The sequence below is a fragment of the Ananas comosus genome, linkage group 5 (genome assembly GCF_001540865.1).
Source record: "Ananas comosus cultivar F153 linkage group 5, ASM154086v1, whole genome shotgun sequence".
NCBI lineage: Eukaryota > Viridiplantae > Streptophyta > Magnoliopsida > Poales > Bromeliaceae > Ananas > Ananas comosus.
The window spans coordinates 14711189-14731863 of NC_033625.1; the positions used below are offsets into that span (position 1 = coordinate 14711189).

The 20675-nt window shown below is 35.5% G+C and overlaps 3 protein-coding genes across 3 annotated transcripts; 2 read left to right on the forward strand and 1 right to left on the reverse strand.

Moving 5' to 3' along the window:
* LOC109710803 (lipid phosphate phosphatase epsilon 2, chloroplastic) lies at nt 53-3781 on the reverse strand. The gene is made up of 4 exons (XM_020233570.1): nt 3181-3781; nt 2244-2466; nt 1174-1247; nt 53-710 (listed from the first exon to the last, which is right to left on the reverse strand). The coding sequence occupies exons 1-4, from the start codon at nt 3511-3513 to the stop codon at nt 483-485; spliced, it is 858 nt and encodes a 285-aa protein (XP_020089159.1). The 5' UTR covers nt 3514-3781; the 3' UTR covers nt 53-482.
* Nucleotides 6140-12601, forward strand: LOC109710873 (inositol-pentakisphosphate 2-kinase IPK1-like). The gene is made up of 8 exons (XM_020233661.1): nt 6140-6316; nt 8208-8333; nt 8982-9185; nt 10137-10281; nt 10608-10648; nt 10748-10858; nt 11421-12008; nt 12131-12601. Exons 2-8 carry the CDS (start codon nt 8232-8234, stop codon nt 12305-12307), a joined length of 1368 nt encoding a protein of 455 aa, XP_020089250.1. The 5' UTR covers nt 6140-6316; nt 8208-8231; the 3' UTR covers nt 12308-12601.
* Nucleotides 13015-19802, forward strand: LOC109710158 (UPF0261 protein mll9388). Its single transcript, XM_020232624.1, has 9 exons — nt 13015-13318; nt 13839-14495; nt 15076-15282; nt 15584-15799; nt 16272-16497; nt 17140-17387; nt 17812-17990; nt 18669-18922; nt 19392-19802. The coding sequence occupies exons 1-9, from the start codon at nt 13187-13189 to the stop codon at nt 19547-19549; spliced, it is 2277 nt and encodes a 758-aa protein (XP_020088213.1). The 5' UTR covers nt 13015-13186; the 3' UTR covers nt 19550-19802.

Below are 20675 nucleotides of genomic sequence, written 5' to 3' on the forward strand. Positions count from 1 at the left end.
AACCTAAATAACAACCACTCGGCTATGCAATATAAAAAATGCTCAAACCAAGTACATGTAGAATAGCAAATTATTATAATGCCTCACTATGGTATTCAGGAAGGAAAATTGTACAACCAAAATTCTACACATTTTTCACTTCACTGAAAATATTGCTGTGAAAACAAGCTCTTCCTGATAGCAACTGAACCCAAATTTCCGACGAACTCGTCTTCGCCGACGCAGATTCCAATTCAGTTTGCTCCATTAGCATGCTTTTTACAGCTTTTGCGAAAACCAATCGAAAAATTCGTGTTATGTACCATAACCAATAAAAATAAATTGCTTGCTCTCAATTTGGAGGCATCGACGGCTTCGTGCTTAAAAGCTTCAAAACCACCTCTAAATGATTGCAAAAGCTACAAGATAAAATACATCTTAAAATAATGAGATTTGTATTGGATGGTTTTTTTTATTTTTGGTCAGTATCCATTGTTTTCTGATCAATGTTCATCCTGGAGCCAGTGGCGAATCACGTAAATCAGGAAGGCCGCGCAGAATGCTGCTGAACCCAAAACCACGAGAATCCGAACCCATATAGACGCGATGAATGCTTCGAATACAAACGAATGCCACATCCAAAACCATACGATACCGCAGGTCGACCCCAACACGGCGCCGACGAGGACTTGGCTTATGGTGTGGAGTTGTTGGGATACCCGCAACCACGACTGCAAATGGAAACACCACAAATAGAACCTTTTGTAAGATGCTTGGTTGATACTTCGGAACGCAATGTGGAGTCAATATATTGTCTTTCGAGTATACTTCATAGAAGAAGGGGAACGAAAGAGATGACGAGACTTACCGTCAGATCTTAACTGTTTCCATGACAACAATCACAAAATCTTTCATCGAGTTATTGATATTCCATCTAAGTTGGGTCAAATACCATAAGAAGAAAAGAAAAGAATGACAGGCTTTTCCGAACCGATAAAACGTTCAAATCAAAATGATTGAAGTCCAAGGACCTATTTTCAATGACCAACATCAGGAGTGTGTTCATATTTCTTTTCGTCAAATATAACATCAGATGATATGATATAACTAGAAAATCTACGACGCCTATCAACAGGAATTGAATTAGACTTTGCATAAACACAGTAAAAGTTATAAAGTAGGGAAAATCCTTACAAGATAAGAACCACATGCTACGATGGCAATCCCAAGTGTTATTGTGAGAATGTTGGTCCCCAGCCAGTAGACCACTGCATCAAAAAAAGAAGCAGAAAACATGAATTCCATTCTACTTACGATGGTGAGGCCGAAATTTTACACTTGAATGAACATTTAGGGGGATTATTGATACAAGAAGGTCCAGAAAAAATTCCATGAAAGAAGGATAAAAATGCAGTTTCCAAAACACATGATAGAATTTTAACCCACCACCCAAAAAGAAAGCAATTCTCGGGTAAAGTTGCATAAAGAAACACTACCAGCTATTTCATTATAAGCTGCAGCAAAAACAGAAGCTTTGAATTGGAGCTTCTAAAAAGCCTAAAAGCTTATAATTTTAGTTTTAAACCCACGAAACAAGCCTTAGCCTTTTTGTTTGTCAAATATCTAACTGCTGCTTTACAGAATGGAGTATTTTGAATATTACAAGAGTAAAATAAGTGCAACGACTCAACTTTCTCCTATGTTAGTAACAAATTATAGCTGCGATCCGAGGCATGCACTATGTCAATCTTTTGCATTTAGTAAGTTGCTACAGACCATCTCAGTGTTGTGATATCATTACTACATTAGTTATGTTGGAATTTCTGCTCCTGTATATACAGATTATGGGTAAAATAATTGGAAATATATGAGTTGAGCTAGAATACTCTCAAAAGCAGCATGAAGGTGGTGCTTTTGAGTTTTTAGCCATTGGATGGAGAGATGTGAGGTTGAGATGATGGTGGTAGGTGGTGGTAGGTGGAATAGTGTTTGATCCAAAGGCTATTAGTAATCAAGGAGTAGATCCAAGGGCTACAAATTTAGAAGCACCAAGTGCTTCTAAAAGTATTCTAACTCAATTCGAAATATATATATATGTGTGTGTGTGTGTGTGTGTGTGTGTGTGAATGAAGCAGTAGAGGTAATGATGTGATAACGATTTTTTATAATAAGCATGTGTATTATGTGAAGTGAGCAGTATAACAGTATGTTTTAGAGAGTTTAATACGTACCAAAAAAAAAGATAACAATTTTTAAGAACTTACATGAGAAGATTGCGAAGATGGCGGCATAAAAGATGGATTGCGCATGCGACGACGGCATCCCAGGATCGGATCTCAAAGCCGAGGGCCTTTCGTGATTTAGAATGCGTTTCAAAGTAATCGAAAGCCATGAATTTACAACCGACCCCATCGCAGCCCACAGGGCTTCCGCATCATGCTTCCAAAGAATGACGAGGCCGAAAAGAGCGGCAACTATCCACTTGCTCTGAAATCGAAGACGGTTAGAAATATAGCCCATAAAACATTACGAATTTCACGTCATAAAGTTTTACTAAATTCATAATGCCATAGAACAACTCAACTTCTGAATAACAATGAATAAAGATAGTAACTAAGTTCAAACAAGTGCAGTATTTTATCCAAGCATGTATCGCAAGGGTTACCTAAGATGTGAATCAAGTTCAAACACGTGCAACTACATCGACAAACTTAATCAGCTCTTATCTTCTCTTCTGAAGCAACCTATCACTGTATTTCTCGTTTCAATTTTTTGTGAAAAACAATGATATCTTTTTCTCAAGTAAAGAGTGCTTAGTCATAGTCGCTAAGTGTTGCGAACACGAAAATGGCACAAAGGAATTGATAAATTCACCTTCTAAATTGATGGAATAACAAAAACTGATATATATATAATGTAATTAGCTATTCGTCCGAGCATTCAACTTTAAGGTCTCAAGCACTCAAAATTTGTTAATAAAACATATAAAATTTTGTGCATCTATATGTATAATCGACATAAGACCGAAATTTTACATGTTAATAATTTTGATTCGAGCTACTCCAGTAATTTGAACTGGAGATTTTGCTAAAACTAACAACTTCATTAGTTATTGGGCATTAATCATTAATAAAACCAACATTTCCATTTTTGGTGGAAGCAAAAAGGCAAAACCCTAGGAGAGCCCAAAACTATGCCAACCATTTGATTTATGGTCGATTCAACGCTCCCCCACGCCGAATTCGGGCTCGAAACCACCGACGACGACGATGACGACGACGATGACGACAAAGCCCCATTTCCCAGAATCGCTTCCGCTTCTCCCAAACTGATCCCATCAAAACCCTCGCTTCTCCCAAAAGCGCCCGCCATCCTCCCGGATTCAGCAGAAGCCCTGAATCGCTTCCCAAACCGCGATTTTGCGCCCGGCCCGGATGTCAAAATCCGATCTTTTGAACAGGGGGCGCCGCGGCGGATCGAGACGGGTCGGAGAGCTGAGGGGGTAATTGGTAGGGATAAAGATAGAGAGAACATCTTAGGGTTTTGAAAAGAGCTGCAACGAGGAGATGAAGAGGAAGAGGAAGGGGATTAAGGGGATTAAGGGGATTAAGGGTATTAATGGGATTAGGGTTTGGGTGGGGAGTGAAGAGCATCTTTGAGGAGGAGAGGAGAGGAGGGGGGGATTAGGATTCTCTTATTGGTTTTCCAATGTCCGTAGGAGAAGAGGGGTTTGGTACATTCCAGAGAGAGAGAGAGAGAGAGAGAGAGAGAGAGAGAGAAAGAGGACAAGGAGGAGGAGGTGTGTGTGTGATTGATGATGTTTCATTGGTCATTCTCTGTGGTTGCTACCACATTTTTAAGATTTTGTGTCCTTGCTTTGGTGCTCATATGTGTTGCTGGATCGTTTGCGCTAATCATATTAAAAAAACTTGACTCGCAATAATAAAAAAAAAATTTAAATGCATTCAAAGTTGATGCTCCAATATATTTTTACAAAGTTCAACTTTTTATATTATTTCTAAAATTTTTTTAATATTTTTAAATATATTTTTCTGATTTATTATCGTTATAAAACTATTTATATTTTAAGTAAAATGTCAATTTTGTTATCACAAATATATCACTCCAAAAGACACAACGGTGTAATATAAGAGGAGCAAAAATATCAATTTATTTGATAAATTAATTAGAATTTAGTATTTAACCATAGTTAATTAAAATTTTCTAACAGATTTTAACAGCATGAATTTTTTTGAAAATATTAGAATTTTTACAGGAACAACATATGAAAGTTAAATTTTATAAGAATATATTTAAAATTATGAAATTAACCCTAAAAAAAGTAATTTATAATTAATATCTTATTTTGGGACGAACTTTAAATTGTAACATCCTATTATGTGGGGGGAGGCTGGTTGAGCCGAGTCACAATTAAAATCCATAAAATTGTATCTATTCATTTTAAATGAATTATTACAATCAAATTTTATAATTTATTTTTTTAAAATATAAGATAAATTACTAATACTGAATTAATATAATATTTTAATTATCGTTGGATCATCAAGTAGTACATTTCTACAATTCAAAACAGTTAGTTAATTTAAAAGTCATATGCCTCATAATTTGAACTATAAATTATTATAATTAATCTTTAAAGACTTAAATATGAGTCTGGCTGGGATACTATCGATAACACGAAATATTTAGTGCGATCAAGTTTTTTGCCATAGATTTACCTATTTTATCATTTTCATCCGTTCAATTATACTATTCAACCAACTATCCACTCAATCCTAGGGGTCCATATCATGCTAACCGCACATTTTTTAATCCAAAGATAGAAAACTTAATAGCACCAAGTCATTGGTGCGATTAATAGTAATCCAGCCTAGTTCCTTAAATATTATATTATAGGTTTTATACTTGAAGCCAAAAATTATAGTGGGAGGATTAAACTAAAGTGGCACTAGAGACATAGTTTGAGTGCCAAAAGTGTAATTTATCTAATAAAAAAAAAAAACTTCAAATACCACCCATATATAGTTCACACTTTTCCACTTTAGTACCTTGTGGTTTAAAGTGTATCAATTTAGTACCTTATGGTTTCGTACTTTCTCACTTTAGTATATTGTGGTTTAAAGTGTATCAATTTAGTACTCTGTAGTTTCATTTTTCTCTTTTTGCCGGCTTCTTTGTTAATATTTTGTTAAATTATATGCGAAAAAAACTTCGGATTCCCTACTTAGGTTTATCGAATATTTACTTTAGTACCCTTTAGTTTTAACTTTGTCACTAATTTTTTTTTCCTCCGTTAATATTTCGTTAAATTATATACAAAAAATTTCAGATACCCTATCTAGATTTATCGAATATTCACTTTAGCATCCTTTAATTTTAACTTTGTCACTAATTTAGCGAAAAAAATTAGCAAAATGTATAGTAAAAAGAGAAAAATAAAACCACAATGTACTAACTTGATACACTGTAAACCATACGGTACTAAAGTGAGAAAGTGTAAAACCATACAGGCTAACTTGATACCCTTTAAATCATAAAAGTAGTAAAGTGAGAAAGTGTGAAACCATAGCGGGGTATTTGAAGTTTACCCTTAAAAAAAAAAAGGGAAAACTTCAAAAACTCCCTCTGTGGTTTCACACTTTTTCATTTTAGTACCCTATGGTTTAAAGTGTATCAAGTTAGTACCCTGTGGTTTCTCACTTTATCACTTTAGTACCCTGTGATTTAAAGTGTATCAAATTAGTACCCTGTGGTTTTGTACTTTATCACTTTAGTACCCTATGGTTTCACACTTTATCACTTTAGTACCCTATAGTTTAAAAAATCACAGGGTACTAATTTGATACAAAATCAAAACCACAGAGTACTAAAGTGATAAAATGCAAAACCACAGGGTACTAACTTGATACACTTTAAACCACAGGGTACTAAAGTGATAAAGTGAGAAACCACAAGGTACTAACTTGATACATTTTAAACCACAGGGTACTAAAGTGAAAAAAATTAAAACCACAAGGGGGTTTTTTGAAGTTTTCCCAAAAAAAAAAATCAAATTTTTAGTCCTTCATTTTCTCACACTACCTAATAACACGAGTCAAAAAGCTGAGTAGCAGGTCCAAACAATCCTCTCTCTCTCTCTCTCTCTCTCTCTCTCTCTCGCTCTTCCGCTTTTCTCTGTCTAGAGAGAGAAAGCGTCGTCGTCGCCGCCACCTCCTTTACTTTCTCTCTCTACTCTCTCTCCACCGATCTAGGGTTTCTTGTGCTCTTCGTCCCCTCCCGAGATCCTCCTTCTCCTCCTCCTCCGCGTCGATCGCAGGTGCGTAGGATCCGATCCCCCCCCTCTCTCTCTCTCAATTGCTTCTTCTCGTACTGTGTTCTTCGCGAGTTGTTCGTGTTAAGAAAGAATAGTAGTTCCTATGTTGGATACAAAAAAGAACTTTGATTTGTACATAGTGTATAGGGTAGCTTAATTTTGAGCTTGGATTCGAGTCCTTTGATGTGGTATCAGAGCTTGCTTCACTTTTAAACCTTTTGGTTTAAAAGTTTTATTTGGGATTGGGGGGAGAGTAATTAAAAAATATTCTATTTCTGCAGGGCTGGGCTCAAAACTTATCTGACAGATCTAAGATGTGAACTTAAATTAATTGAAATGACATTTAGCAGCCTGATGGGACCAAAGTTAGTTAATTCGGATTCGGCAAAAATTCGGTACGGATATAATACGCATAAAATTCGTTTTCTAATTTTTAAATTCGTCGAAAAATTCGGCTTAAAAAACGGATTCGGTATAAAATATAAAATATAAGATAATTTATATTTAAATATAAAAATTATATGTTTTTTATTCATATTTTCAATAATTCGGGAATAATTCGCGAATTATTCGGCTAGCCCAAAAATTCGCGAATAATTCTCTATCTTTGGAAAAAATTCGTAAACGGACCGTTTAATTCGGATTTTCAATAATTCGCGAATAATTCGCGAATTAACTAACATAGGATGGGACTCGAGCTGACGTCCTACTTTGATGTCACATTTAAATAACGTGAAAGGACCCTTTAACTGTAACATTTTGTGTGGTTCAGGGATAAGCGGTGGGATAATTCCTTATCCCCTTTGTGAACGAGCGCTATTTTTCATATCTCAGAACAGTGGTTCTCGGTATTTGAAATAAGCTGGTATAATCCGGTATAGATATGGAATTATTGTTCCATCCTTATTATTGGAACAATCGAGAACAAAATTAATTAAACTCTAATTAATAATTTTAAATCATTAATTAATCTAATTAATATATTTAATTTATTAATTAATCTAATTAATATTACATTGTTATCTCTGGATAACCTGCTAAGGGCGGGAACAGCTGTTTCCACCCCTATTTATATTTTTAAAATTTAAAATTTTAAGTTTAAAAAATTAAAATTTTTAAAATTTTTAAAATTTGTAATTTGTAATATCAAAATTAAAGTTTGTAATTATAAATTATAAATTATAAATTTGATATTTTAAAATTTTCAAATTTAAAATTTGATATTTGATATTTTTTAAATTGAAATTTGATCTTAAATTTAAAGTTTGAAATTTTAAATTTAAAATTTGAGATTTTAAATTTTAAATTTTACTTTTGAATTTTAAAACTTAGAAGTTAGAATTTTAAATTTAAAAATATAAATATAAAATTTAAAAATTCAAATTCAAATATAATGAGAGGGGTAATATTATTATTTTTTATATATAATTACCCACTATCTTCTTATTCCATTTAATCTATCCAAATGCTATTTTTTTTATTTTCAGAAACAACCCAATTTTCTTCCAAACGTAAAATTGGTTTAGTTTTACTTATACATGAACTTATGCCTATCCATGGAATAGGCAGTTCTTGCTTATACCCGAACTAAACGATACCTTAGGCTTATGCTACCAGAAATAGTATTATTAATATTTATATCCAATACTTAATTACTTTATACTTCCTACACTTTTATTTTCTGATTGTAACAAAAAAAGAGAAAAATCTAACCTTGTACATTATAAAATGATTAGTCATTTTTGTTTATTTCAAAAATGAGTTCAAAAAATTATTTACAATGAGATTTAGATATCTTTTAGCAGTAAGAGGCTGATGTGCTAAAGTGTTTGAGCGAAAAGTATAGTGAGATGTGAGATGACTATTTGTATCAAACTTTTGATTTGATATGTAGGAGAAGAGGCAAAGTTCGAAATAAATGGAAATGGTGCTAAGCGCCGAGGATGCCAAGGATTGGGTATACAAAGGAGAAGGAGCTGCTAATCTCATCCTCGCATACCGTGGTTCTTCACCTGCCCTTGTAATGCATAAAACTCTCTTTTAAATTGGCTTTCCTCATTTTTTTTTTTTTTTTTTTTTTTTTATAAACATGTAAACATTGCCTTGCTGTAATTATGTATCATACTTGATTTTGAATTTTCCAAATTAAGTGATATGTGGTTAACGTACTCTTTATTGTTATCATCAATGCTCCATTTGAGTATACTTCACTTGGGTGTGTCACATACTATTTCTGTAATGATATCACTGCTATTCAAAATTTTCCATTTAGTATATATTGATATTTGTATTGTCTGTGTTTTCATGCAATTTACTCAAGCCAATTAATAGGATTTTGCAAAATTTTGGGATACCATTCATCAATGTTTCACCTTTTCTACAAAAAGAAAATACTCGTGTATTGGATGCTAGTATATTATAGTGCATGATATTTATTATTGCAGTTCTCACAAATTGTGTTGCTATTTTCATTTCTATTGTGCCATCACTTACTATTTGAATTATTATTTCTGGACAGTATGACAATTTGAATAGTATAGGTAAATGCTTATTAAGACTAACAGGTCAAAATTTAGTTCTATTTGTTGGCAAAGAATTAGCATTGACATCTGAGCTGATTTTTGGTGGATCTCTCTCTCTCTCTCTCTCTCTCTCTCTTGTTGAACAGCTTGGAAAAGTATTACGGATTCAAAAGGTCCCAAAAGACGGAGCACAACCTACAAATACGAGTGTTCTCTTATCGAGGCATGAACAGCTTCTGTGGGGAGATGTGATTGAACTTCTAGAATCATTGTCAAAAGATAACTTGGGGCAAGTTTTTGCCATGCATGTGATGAGTCGTTTTTTAGGCGCAAAGCATATAGATAGTGGGGTAAGAAATCCTCCTTGTTTCTATTGCTTCTCATGTGGACTCTTTAAGTCACTTACTCTGCCATATGTAATACTTTTTTCCTTTTCTTCTCGAGCTTTTTTTTTTTCCTAAGATTTCTTTTATATTCTATTACACTTAGTAAAAGGAGAGCTGGAAACAGATGTTGCATTGGTGCTTTTGATGTTCATTTTCTTGTCGTGTAGTAACATTTGTGTCGTGATATTTCTCTTCGTGCTTCTATCTTTAAAAGCAATGATCAAGAGGTAGTAACTGATCAAGACATGACAGATTGTTGATGAAATTGAATTTTGTACAAGAATGTAGCTGTCTACTTTATCGAGAGCACAACAAAATTATAGTTAATGGTCGTGTTGCAACAACTGCAAATAGAAAGAACCAAAACCTGGATTCGGTGTTGCGGCATCTATAAATGGAAACGACAAAAATCTATATTAGCACAAGGCATGCATCTATTTTGAGCCTCTAGAATGATAAAAAATTATTACCTCATTGGATTGGTATGATGCGTTTATAATAATTTTCGGTTATATAAGAACGGACGACCAAATAAGACTCTCCTATTGTACTGTAGTGATGATATATTATAGGAGAGGATGAGTCACCATGATTAACCACGCGGTTACATGTTCAAATGAAGAAATGCTTATTTCCTTTTTATCCTGTTTTATTTATAAAGCTTACCAGAACAATGAGCTTTATAGAAAATTTGAAGAGAACAGGAATTCATGTAAAATTTGCTATTAGGAGGATATATAGCAAATCCATGAGATTAGACATGTGGATGTGTGAAGTGTCATATTTCAAATGATCAGAATTGACAGATGCTCAAAGTTCAAATGTTACATCTTCTAAATTTTGCCTATTAGAAAATAAATTAATAATGGCATGACGTCAAAATGATTTGGTAAATATTCTCTTCTTACGTTGCAGATTCGTGTACTAGTGTCTAAGGGCTTCTTGCAATCTGTGGAAATAAATGTCCAGAGCCACCGTCCTATTTCGCGAGTCAATGCTGCCAAAATTGATACCCTCAGTGATTCTGCACTCCTGATTTCCGACCATTCAATATTTGCTGGTAAAGGCTTATTCTTCAAACTCCATTTTTGTAGATCACTCGACATAGCAAAGATGACATGTGCGGCTTTTTTTATATTATCCTCTTATGTTATTTCTTATAGCATTTTAATTCCCAAATATATTCTGTGTCATAATCCTTTTTGATTGACCTGATATCCTCTTATTAACGTTGATAACTTTTTAACTCATATCTATTGGTCAGCCACTACTAATAATTCATCATATTGATGCTTGAAATGTCCTTTTACTACGCTATACTTGTGTCAATCTGCTTAGCAACTAGTAGAATGATTTTCGTTTATAATATTTTCAGCTCCATCTCAGGTACCCCTAGAGAGGGCACCTCCATAGCAGTAGAAATAAAGGTAGATTCTCTGACAAATATTTTACTGTGCTTTATTTTAAATATCGATATGCAAATACGACTTGACTAGTTGATTTTGCAAACTTTTTACCTGTTTCAGCCTAAGTGTGGATTTCTCCCCTCCTCAGAATACATAGCCAAGGCGAATTCTATCAAGAAACATGTAACCCGGTATAAGATGCATCAACTCTTGAAACTTCAACATGGAGAGGTATACGACAACTAAGTGTATTCTAATTTACATTTTTGTCAATTCGTTTAAACATGTGCGACCATGTGATTACAATTTTGATCTTAACTTCTGCGAGAAACAACTCCATGCAGAAATTATAGAGTTTAAGACTATAATTTCTGGGACATTGGAAACGCTACCTAGTATAGTAGATTACGAATGAAGAAACTATTGTCTCAACCTGCTGCATCGTATGTCTTGTATTGCAACACTTCTTCTGTAGGCGCTTCATCCTATCTCATGTGTCAATCCCTACCGTTCAGTGAGTTTACCTGCTAAAATGGACGTTGGGATTGAGAATAAGCGAAGGATGGACAGTTGATAGGTCGCTGTGCACGAAAGTATGCATACACTGGGTGCAAGTACTAGTTTCAAAGAGCTTTATTTTTTTTTTTTTATGGTTTTTATAGTTCTGGGTGTTTCCATGCTTGTAGCCCCTCTCTAAGTTAAAAGACTATAATCCTTCAATACCCCGTTTCAACCCACCATTTTGGGTGCGCCGCTGTTAATCTCTTTTTGAGTCATTTTTTTTATTTTTCAGATTTTGAAGGCAAGTGAATGCGACCCACTCGATCTATTCTCTCAGTCAAAAGACAGAATACGCCGTGCCATCAAGGCGTTATTCGCAGCTCCACAAAACAATCTACGTGTTTTCTTAAACGGCTCTCTCATATTTGGAGGAATGGGAGGTGCTGAGGACAAAGTTCACTCCCGCGAAGCCAGCAGGAACTTCGAAGATCTTCTCGAGCTCAGCGGCGTACAGCTATCCACCTTTATCGAGCTTGTTGGAGAAGCACTTCATAAATCCGGTGTACTCGATCCTCTTCTAGCCACCCAGAAACTGGATGTTCTTGATATCGAGGGAGCAATTCACGCATATTATGATGTTATTTCTCAGCCGTGCCTCGTTTGCGAAAACACCACCGATGCTGAGCTCTTGAATCATTATTCGCAACTGCATTCACTTCCGATGGAGCAGAGTCTGAAAATTGTTCGGGATTATTTGATTTCTGCTACCGCGAAGGATTGTAGCTTGATGATTAGCTTTAGACCGAGAGAGAATGGTGTTGTAGCTTCCGATTGTAGTTCGATATTTCTTAAATCATCCAACCAAGTTTTTGATTACAAGGTAAATCTCCCTCTCAGCAACTTCAAAGCTAAATAACTCTTTCTTTCTTTCTTTCTTTGTGGTGAGATGTTCTATAAATTGAATACTTGGGCAATAAAAATGTCGTCGGCTTTTATCGACAGGTGTATTTCATCGACTTGGATATGAAACCTCTAGAGAAGATGGTATACTACTACGAGTTGGATCAAAAGATAGTAGATCTCTATACGAGGGCCGAGGAGATCCAACGAAGTTCGGCGCAATCGTGGCCGATGAACAACGGAGATAATTGCGACAGGAAAATGCAATGCCAAAGTTGAGAACGGCATCGAAAAATTGTTCTTTTGTTGTATTCTAGACGAACCAAACAACCCAAAAATGTCGGTGATCAACATTTTTACAACGAATTTTCTTCTGAGGATATCAAACTACAGGACTAATCTCTCTTAGGTGAAAGATTAGGGACTAAACTGTAATTTGTCGAAAGCTCAGGGCCACAACCTGCTCAACTATTATACTTGTGTAATACTATATATTATACTTCACTGTATCAATATTGTCGACACAACACTTCATGTTTTAATCTCATTCGGTATATTGCGTAGTTATTTTGATGTTTGTTAACATTCATTGATGTCGAATTAATCATCTTTCTTTTAATTTTTCACTTTTTTTTAAAAACAAATCCAAGACTATTTTTTATCTTATATAGAAAGAAAGTGACTTTTTCGTGCAGTGCAAGTGGGCCAGATATTTCGTTTTTTATTTTAGTCCTCAACTTATATTTTTCATAATCAGATCTTAATTCAGTCTCTATTATAAAATAAAAAAAATGCTATTCATTTCAATAAAAATTAGTCCATGTAGAAAAAAGTTCGGTTACAGGGACCTGAATGTAAAATTGTAGAAATACAGGGATTATTCGTACATTCTCAACCTTTGTCCTCTGTGTAGCGCGAGGCCTTTTTTATTAATAAAATAATAATGCAATAATAATAAATAATTAATAGAAACTGCTGCTTCAACGGAACGTCGCTCTCCCCACATCATCTATAAACACCCACCACAGTCGAAGCAGTGGAGGGAGAGAGAGAGATGATCACATTTCCCCCCGTTCGATCACCAACCCCTAGAAACCCTAACCCTAGATCAGAATCGATCGATCGAGAGAGAGAGGGAGAGTAGGAGGGGGAGGGGAAATGGCGGGAGCGGAGAGGACGGCGCAGGTGCTCTGCATCGGCACCGCCGACACCAAGCTCGAGGAGCTCCGGTTCCTCGCCGATCGCGTCGGATCCGATCTGAGCGCCTTCTCCAAAGGTTTCTCGTTGAAGGTATTGGAACGATTTTCTCGTGACTGGTTCGTAGATCGGGTGTTTCTGGTGATTTGATGCAATTTGATCACGAATTATGAGCTTGTTTGAGCTGAAATAGGCTCTTCTAGCTTGATACTGGTTTTGTTTTTGTACCCTTGATCAATGCGCGTAATGGGGATTTTCGATTAATTCTCTGAAGTTTCTTTCTGTAATTTGTGCAATTTGATTTAGTTTTCGAATTTCTTACTGTAAGGGGTTTTAGTAACTACAACTTCAACTTCATTAAGAAATGATTGGGTACATCGCTCTCATATGGGTAAAAAAGTTCATTAGAAATGTTAGTTTTCTTTGATTCAAATTGTTAAAATGGTTAAATGATTTATTGATAGGATCTTTCAATATCTGCAATTTGTGGAGGCTATGCAATGTATTATGCACTAACTCCGCTGAGTCTCATGGAGGGGTTCTGACAATTATATGCTTTCTTACTGACAAGTGAAGTGATATTCGACTTCTCTTTTTGTGGAAAATTTGGCAGGTACAAGTCAGCATAATCGATGTTTCCACGAGTACAAATAAAATGCCAAGCTTGGATGATATCCCTTTTGTACCCAGAGAGGCGATACTCTCTTGTTATTTGGGTACCGTAGAACATTCATCTTTTGAGCTTCCAGATGACAGAGGTGAAGCTGTTGCGGTTATGTCCAAAGCTCTTACTTGTTTTCTGAACAAAACATACGAAGAAGGCATCCTTTTAGGAGCTATAGGCTTAGGAGGAAGTGGAGGGACCGCGTTACTCTCTCCTGCATTCGGATCTCTTCCTCTTGGAGTGCCTAAGCTTATTGTATCAACTGTTGCTAGTGGTCAAACTCAACCATACATTGGAACATCGGATTTAGTATTGTTTCCGTCGGTTGTGGACATATGTGGGGTTAACAACGTTAGCAGGGTCATATTGTCGAATGCTGGAGCAGCTTTTGCTGGAATGGTTGTTGGAAAGTTGTTGGCATCTGATGAATCCAGTGAAATGAGTAAGAGGCCCACAGTTGGCCTAACTATGTTTGGAGTTACAACTCCGTGCGTAAATGCTGTGAAAGAACGACTGAGGCAAGAAGGGTACGAGACTCTTGTATTTCATGCCACTGGTGTTGGCGGAAAAGCTATGGAGGAACTTGTGAGGGGTGGGTATATACAGGTCAGCTTGACTACTATTTTCTCCTTTTATAGTGAAGGAAATGTTCTTCAAAGAATTCTCTTCCTATTAAGTAGATATGTCAATCTTGACATAGTATTTTATTTAGGGTCTGTTTGGCTTGACTGGAGCTTTGGCATAAGTGTTGTATTACAGTATTAGATGAGCTTTTCAAAGAAGCAATAATAGCTCTTTTACTAAAATCAAAAGCTTCCAGTAGCAGCACCCACAAGCAAATGTTTCAAATTAGAGTTTTTATTTTTGAGGCCTAGAAGCTATATTAGGCTTCTTACTGTAGCTAAAGCTCCAAGTTTAATTTGTCAAACATCTGGATGATGCTGCTCATAGTAGAGAAGCAGCTGTAGAAGCCAGACCAAACAGGCACTTTAAAGTGAATACTCAATTCTTTTGCTATTTTGAATGTTATTCTTAAGTCCATATTTGCTGCTAAATGCGTTCATATGCTCAGTCATTGTATGACTTTTTTTGCTGCTTGCAATTCCAAATCATTTCCCGGTTCTCTTCTTTTTTCTTGCCCCTGAAAATCTCCTCATTTTTACTTCATTTTCTTGGATGGATGTAGGGCGTGTTGGATATCACAACAACAGAAGTTGCTGACTACATAGTTGGTGGCATCATGGCATGTGATAGCACACGATTCGATGCTATTATAGAGAAGAAGATTCCCTTAGTTCTTAGTATTGGAGCTTTGGATATGGTTAACTTCGGACCTCGTGATACAATACCTACCATCTTTGCGCATAGAAAGATTCATATACATAATGAGCAGGTCAAATCTCAGTCTTCCAATTTCTTCATATTCCATAATTCGTTAAATTAGACCTTTGATGTGGCTTGTTAAGTGGCTCAGTTTATGCATTTAGTTATGTTCTATATATTATATGCACCATATTTATATATGCTGCGAACATGCAAATTAGTGTTCAACTTAAAGGGCTTGTACTAATTCTTGTGCCATTAGAATTATATTTTTCATGTGTTAATACTGTTCTTTTTACGATTTCTTGCATAATATGTTAGACAGAATATGTCAGAAGATAATTATAGTTTACAATTGCCAACATTTGCAGGTTTCACTAATGCGAACTTCTGTGGAAGAGAATAAGAAATTTGCTCAGTTTATTGCCAACAAATTGAACAAATCATCATCAAGAATTACTGTTTGCCTTCCACAGAAGGGTGTCTCTGCTCTTGATGCACCTGGAAAGTCATTTTATGATCCAGAGGCTACTTCGGTGTTAATTGATGAATTAGATAAACTTATTGAGAAAAGCGAAGAACGACAGGTTTCATCAATATTTTTCTTTAATTTTTTTGCTAGCATACTTCTCATTTATAGATGCTTAGATATGTACCTGCAAAAACTATCTATTCCCATGTGTATATATGCTCATCCCTGCGACATCTGAATTTCTAATATGCCCTAGAAAAACTTTCTTCCGTTTATGCCTTTGTACTTTACAGAAATATATCTCTTTTATAAAGTGCTTTTCTTATGCAAAACTTCCCCATGAATTGAATCACCCCCCAACTTAAAGAGGAGGCAATTTTGATAAGAAATTGCACTTTTATGGGTGTGTGTGAAAATTTAGATTTTACAAGGCATATTTATAGATAGATGATTTTGCGGATGTATGTATATATATATATATATATATATATATATATATATATATATATATATATAGAAACCCTGTATATTTACGCAGGATCTTTTTCCCTTCAAAAGAAATGTAAAAGGAGTTATTCTCTCAATAGGTGGTGATTCTTCCGTACCATATTAATGATCCCGAATTTGCAAACGCCTTGGTAGACTCATTCTTAAAGATGGAAGCTAAGATCAATAAGAGTACGACTCCTCGACGAAGTGCTGTCCTTGCACAGAAGCAAAAAATGAATGTAAAAGAGTTTGTTTCAGAGGGTAACATTTCAGATGATAGATCCATTTGGCGAACTCCAGTCGACTTTCCTGATGCAAAACCAGGTTACTCGATATTCTTTATTCATTATATGTAAAATATCCTGCATTAATTTCGTAGTCTCGCATGTTGTCATTAAGCTATAAAATTATTCTGCTTGTAAGGAAAACCTGCAAAATAGCTTTATGATGTTTAGGTCATTTCCAAAATCCCTTTTCGTCTTTTTAATGGGACTTGACTTGCTAACTGTTAATTTGATTGTCTTTCTTTTGCTAGTTTACTATCTAGAATAAGTTGGGAGGGTAAATTAAGAATTGCTTTTCATATTTTTGCTTATAAAAGGAGCAAAATTGTTAACATTTAAGGGCTTCGGATACTCCCTTTGTTAGCAAATAGTCAAAGCTAGTGCTTATTCTGAAGCCACATTTGCTGTCGTTCTTTGATAATTGGAGTGTAGCTGATCCAACAGTTGGTTCTGATCAACTGAAAACTGTATCATAGCCTTGTTGACTTATATAAATCGGAACAATGACGGGAAGTTGCCAAGTGGTAAAATAATAATAATAATAATAATAATGTTTGGCTTAATTTAATCAATTCTTCAAGGTGGCAAAGTGAAGTTTGCAATATTTAAGTGGGGTTTTCTTACATTTTTGCCTTGCACCTTCTTACTATGTGGTAATGAGTTATCCAACCATCTTGAACAGAAACTGTGCGGCGGACAAGGGCTATACTGCATGAACTGAAGCAAGAGGTAAATAAAGGCATACCTATAATTGGGGCAGGTGCTGGGACTGGCATATCAGCGAAGTTTGAAGAAGCCGGTGGTGTTGATCTGATAGTCTTGTATAACTCTGGGCGATTTCGAATGGCCGGGAGGGGTTCATTGGCTGGGTTGCTGCCATTCGCGGATGCAAATGCGGTTGTACTTGACATGGCCAATGAAGTGTTACCAGTGAGTCTTCTCTTATTTCTTGTGGAAAATTAAGAAATAGTGGACTAACTAATAAAGCATTTCAAACAAGTACAAAGAAAAAGTTGTACTTGCGAAAGCAGGAGATTTCTTTTTCTTTTTTGCTTTTGTTAATTTCAGATTTCGTTCCAATTTTATCTTTTACTGCCTGACGACTGCATGAACATTATACACAGCACATATGAAATTGTGCAACTATCATGTTAGTCATGCATTGTTTTCCTGCAGTGGGGGTTAATCTGGTTCAAAAAGTGGAAATTGGGCTTAAGTTGCAAACCAATAAAAGAGTCATATTTCTTCTTCAAGAAGAAAATTTTAAAAACAATCCTTTCGAAAGGGGCCTATATATGATATTGCTTACTCTCTACAAACTTCACCCAAATTATAATGGCTATTACATGTGTAGGTGGTAAAAAGAGTACCGGTTCTTGCTGGAGTATGTGCTACCGATCCTTTTCGCCGAATGGATTACTTTCTGAAGCAACTAGAAGCGATTGGATTTGCAGGGGTGCAGAACTTCCCAACTGTTGGATTGTTTGATGGTAACTTCCGCCAAAACTTGGAAGAAACAGGAATGGGTTACAGGTAGAGTTGCTTTCCTTCTTTAGCGTTGTTGATATTAATTGTTTAGCAAACTCTTTCTTTTGGAAAACAAAGAAACGAAGAGAATTTACTACCGCACTTCTCGCTTTCTATCGTCAAACAGAACCCATGTGTATATAGCTTTGGCACCAATTCCACAGTATCAAAATTAAAGATATCTGTCCTGCATACCTTTAACCACATAGAACTTGAGAGAGAGAGAGAGAGAGAGAGAGAGAGAGAGAGCTGAAACATGCACTTAGCATTTGTAGTCATTTATTTAGTAGTCTTCACTGTAAGAATATAGTTATAAAAGGAAGTTGCTTGTGTTGAAAGCATATATTAACATCTGTTCAACTTAGTAATTCGGTATTAAGTAATGCATGCCCACAACCGTTTTATATGTGCATAGCAAATAAGGAACCAATCCAACTCACAGGAAGGTGAGATTCATTGGTCACAGCGCAGTCCACGCCACCATTTCAACCGGCAAATATGAATGAATCTTAGCCTCTGTAGAAAACGAAAAAAAAAAAGAAGATTTTTTTTTAAAAAAAGGGTGATATCTTTCGGTATTCTGCAACTCTAGCTTGTTTTTAAGCTTTTAAGGAGCTACTAAATTAAGTGTTGTCTCTCAAATTACTCACTGCTTTTGTTTTGGCTTTGTTGGTGCTTTGGGAGCTTGGAGGTAGAGATGATACACAGAGCTCATAATGCGGGCTTCGTGACGACTCCGTATGCTTTTAATCAAGAGGAAGCCATTGCGATGGCCAAAGCTGGTGCTGATATTATCGTGGCGCATATGGGTCTAACCACATCGGGATCAATCGGTGCAAAGACTACCGTCACTTTAGACGATAGCGTTGTGCGTGTTCAGGCCATTGCCGACGCCGCAGTCAGGGTCAATCCTAATATTATTGTTCTCTGCCACGGAGGTAAGTTATATTTAACTTGCTGATGCTGCTGTTTCTTATAATGTCTTGCAACGCTTAGCATAAACAGGGTCGGTTCCGCAACCGTTCGATTGTTACAATCAAGCTCCCAACCTGTGCCCTAGTGTTCGCAATTTTACCCGTTTCATTAATTCATTCTTGTTAAATTGGCGGAACTGCCTGTCTACTCACCATAGATAAGTCCAGAAGCTGTTTACGGGGCAGTTTGCTCGAGATTTTGTGAATATCTATATCCAGTTTGAAGACTCTCAGTGCAGTGCAATTGACCCATTGTTTAGCTACCGCAAGCTGAGAAAAATGATTTTTTTTTCCCGTTTCCAAGTGCTCTGATAAGTTATGCAGGATTCAGAAGTAGTACTCATCTCTTGCAAGCTATTTTTATTTTCACACTAAACTGAAATGATAAGTTGACACTAAACCGAGTCCTATATAATATTTTTGTATCATGCAGGTCCCATATCGGGTCCTCGGGAAGCCGAGTTCATATTAAAGAGCACAAAAGGAGTTCACGGGTTCTACGGCGCGTCGAGCATGGAGCGGTTGCCCGTGGAGCAAGCTATCACAACCACCGTGAAAGAGTACAAATGCATTTCCATAAAAAGAGACTGAAATAACAAAAAAATCCTGAGGTTTGCTCAAACTTGCTCCTCTTTTAACTGCATTACTTATATACTCGATGGTACAACATAGCTCACACTAGTTCTCGACAAATTTGTGATCATTATATACTGTTAGTGTTGCCGCGTTACTTGATTGTCCGATTTCGTATGTTTGTGTGCTAATGCACGAGAACACAAGATTTAAAAAAAAAAGGTACGAATTAATGCCCTAGGAAATAGCATTTGATTCGTGTTTCTGTGAATTTACTCGAATTTTTACGGAGTGAAATGGTTCGAGTTGCGAAGTTCGAAGCACATAAGAGCGAAGGAAGCCCATGAAGAAATTCAAGAAATAAAAAGAAAAACTTAAGATAGGATGGCAAGGTAAACAACCCTCTATGCTTTTTTGTTTTTTAATATATTATCATTAATTTGGATTAAGATCATATTTCGGTTTATTTTTATATTATTATTTGTTTAGATATTAAATAATTTTTTTTCACTGATTAAAAGAAAAAGGTGAAATTGCTTGGCTATATCCCAAATAGTCGTATAAATTTCACATTATATAATATATAGTATATATTATTATTATTTATATATATATATATATATATGGTTCGGCTGGGACTAATTATATTATGAGTCGAATTCGCATTCATACTCATTAAGTTGTTTTCGTGGTAGAGTTTTCGAATCGACGATCATCACGTTAAGTTATTTACCAGCATTGTAACTATCTAAAATTAAATTTTAGTAATTTTTTGAATCATTATCTTACGATCAGAGAGGTTTAACCAAATTATGAATTTTTCACGCTGTATTTGGTATTGCTAGATTTAACGTTGTTAAGAAGAATCGAAATTTGGCGAATTTTTGATAAAAAATCTATTCGACTACATGTTAAGATTAATAACTGCGATCTTGAATTGAAAAGACCGTATCATTCTTTTTAAGACGATCCGCGTTCGATTTGTTAGCGTTCATTTTTTGCCCATTGTGCGATGGTTATTATGATTTTGAAAATTTAACAAATTTTTTTTAAGTTGCATAATACTCGTAGATCATTTAAAGTTTTAAACCGGATGTTCGTCGATTCGGAAGCTCTCATATTAAAAACTATTATGAGTACAAAG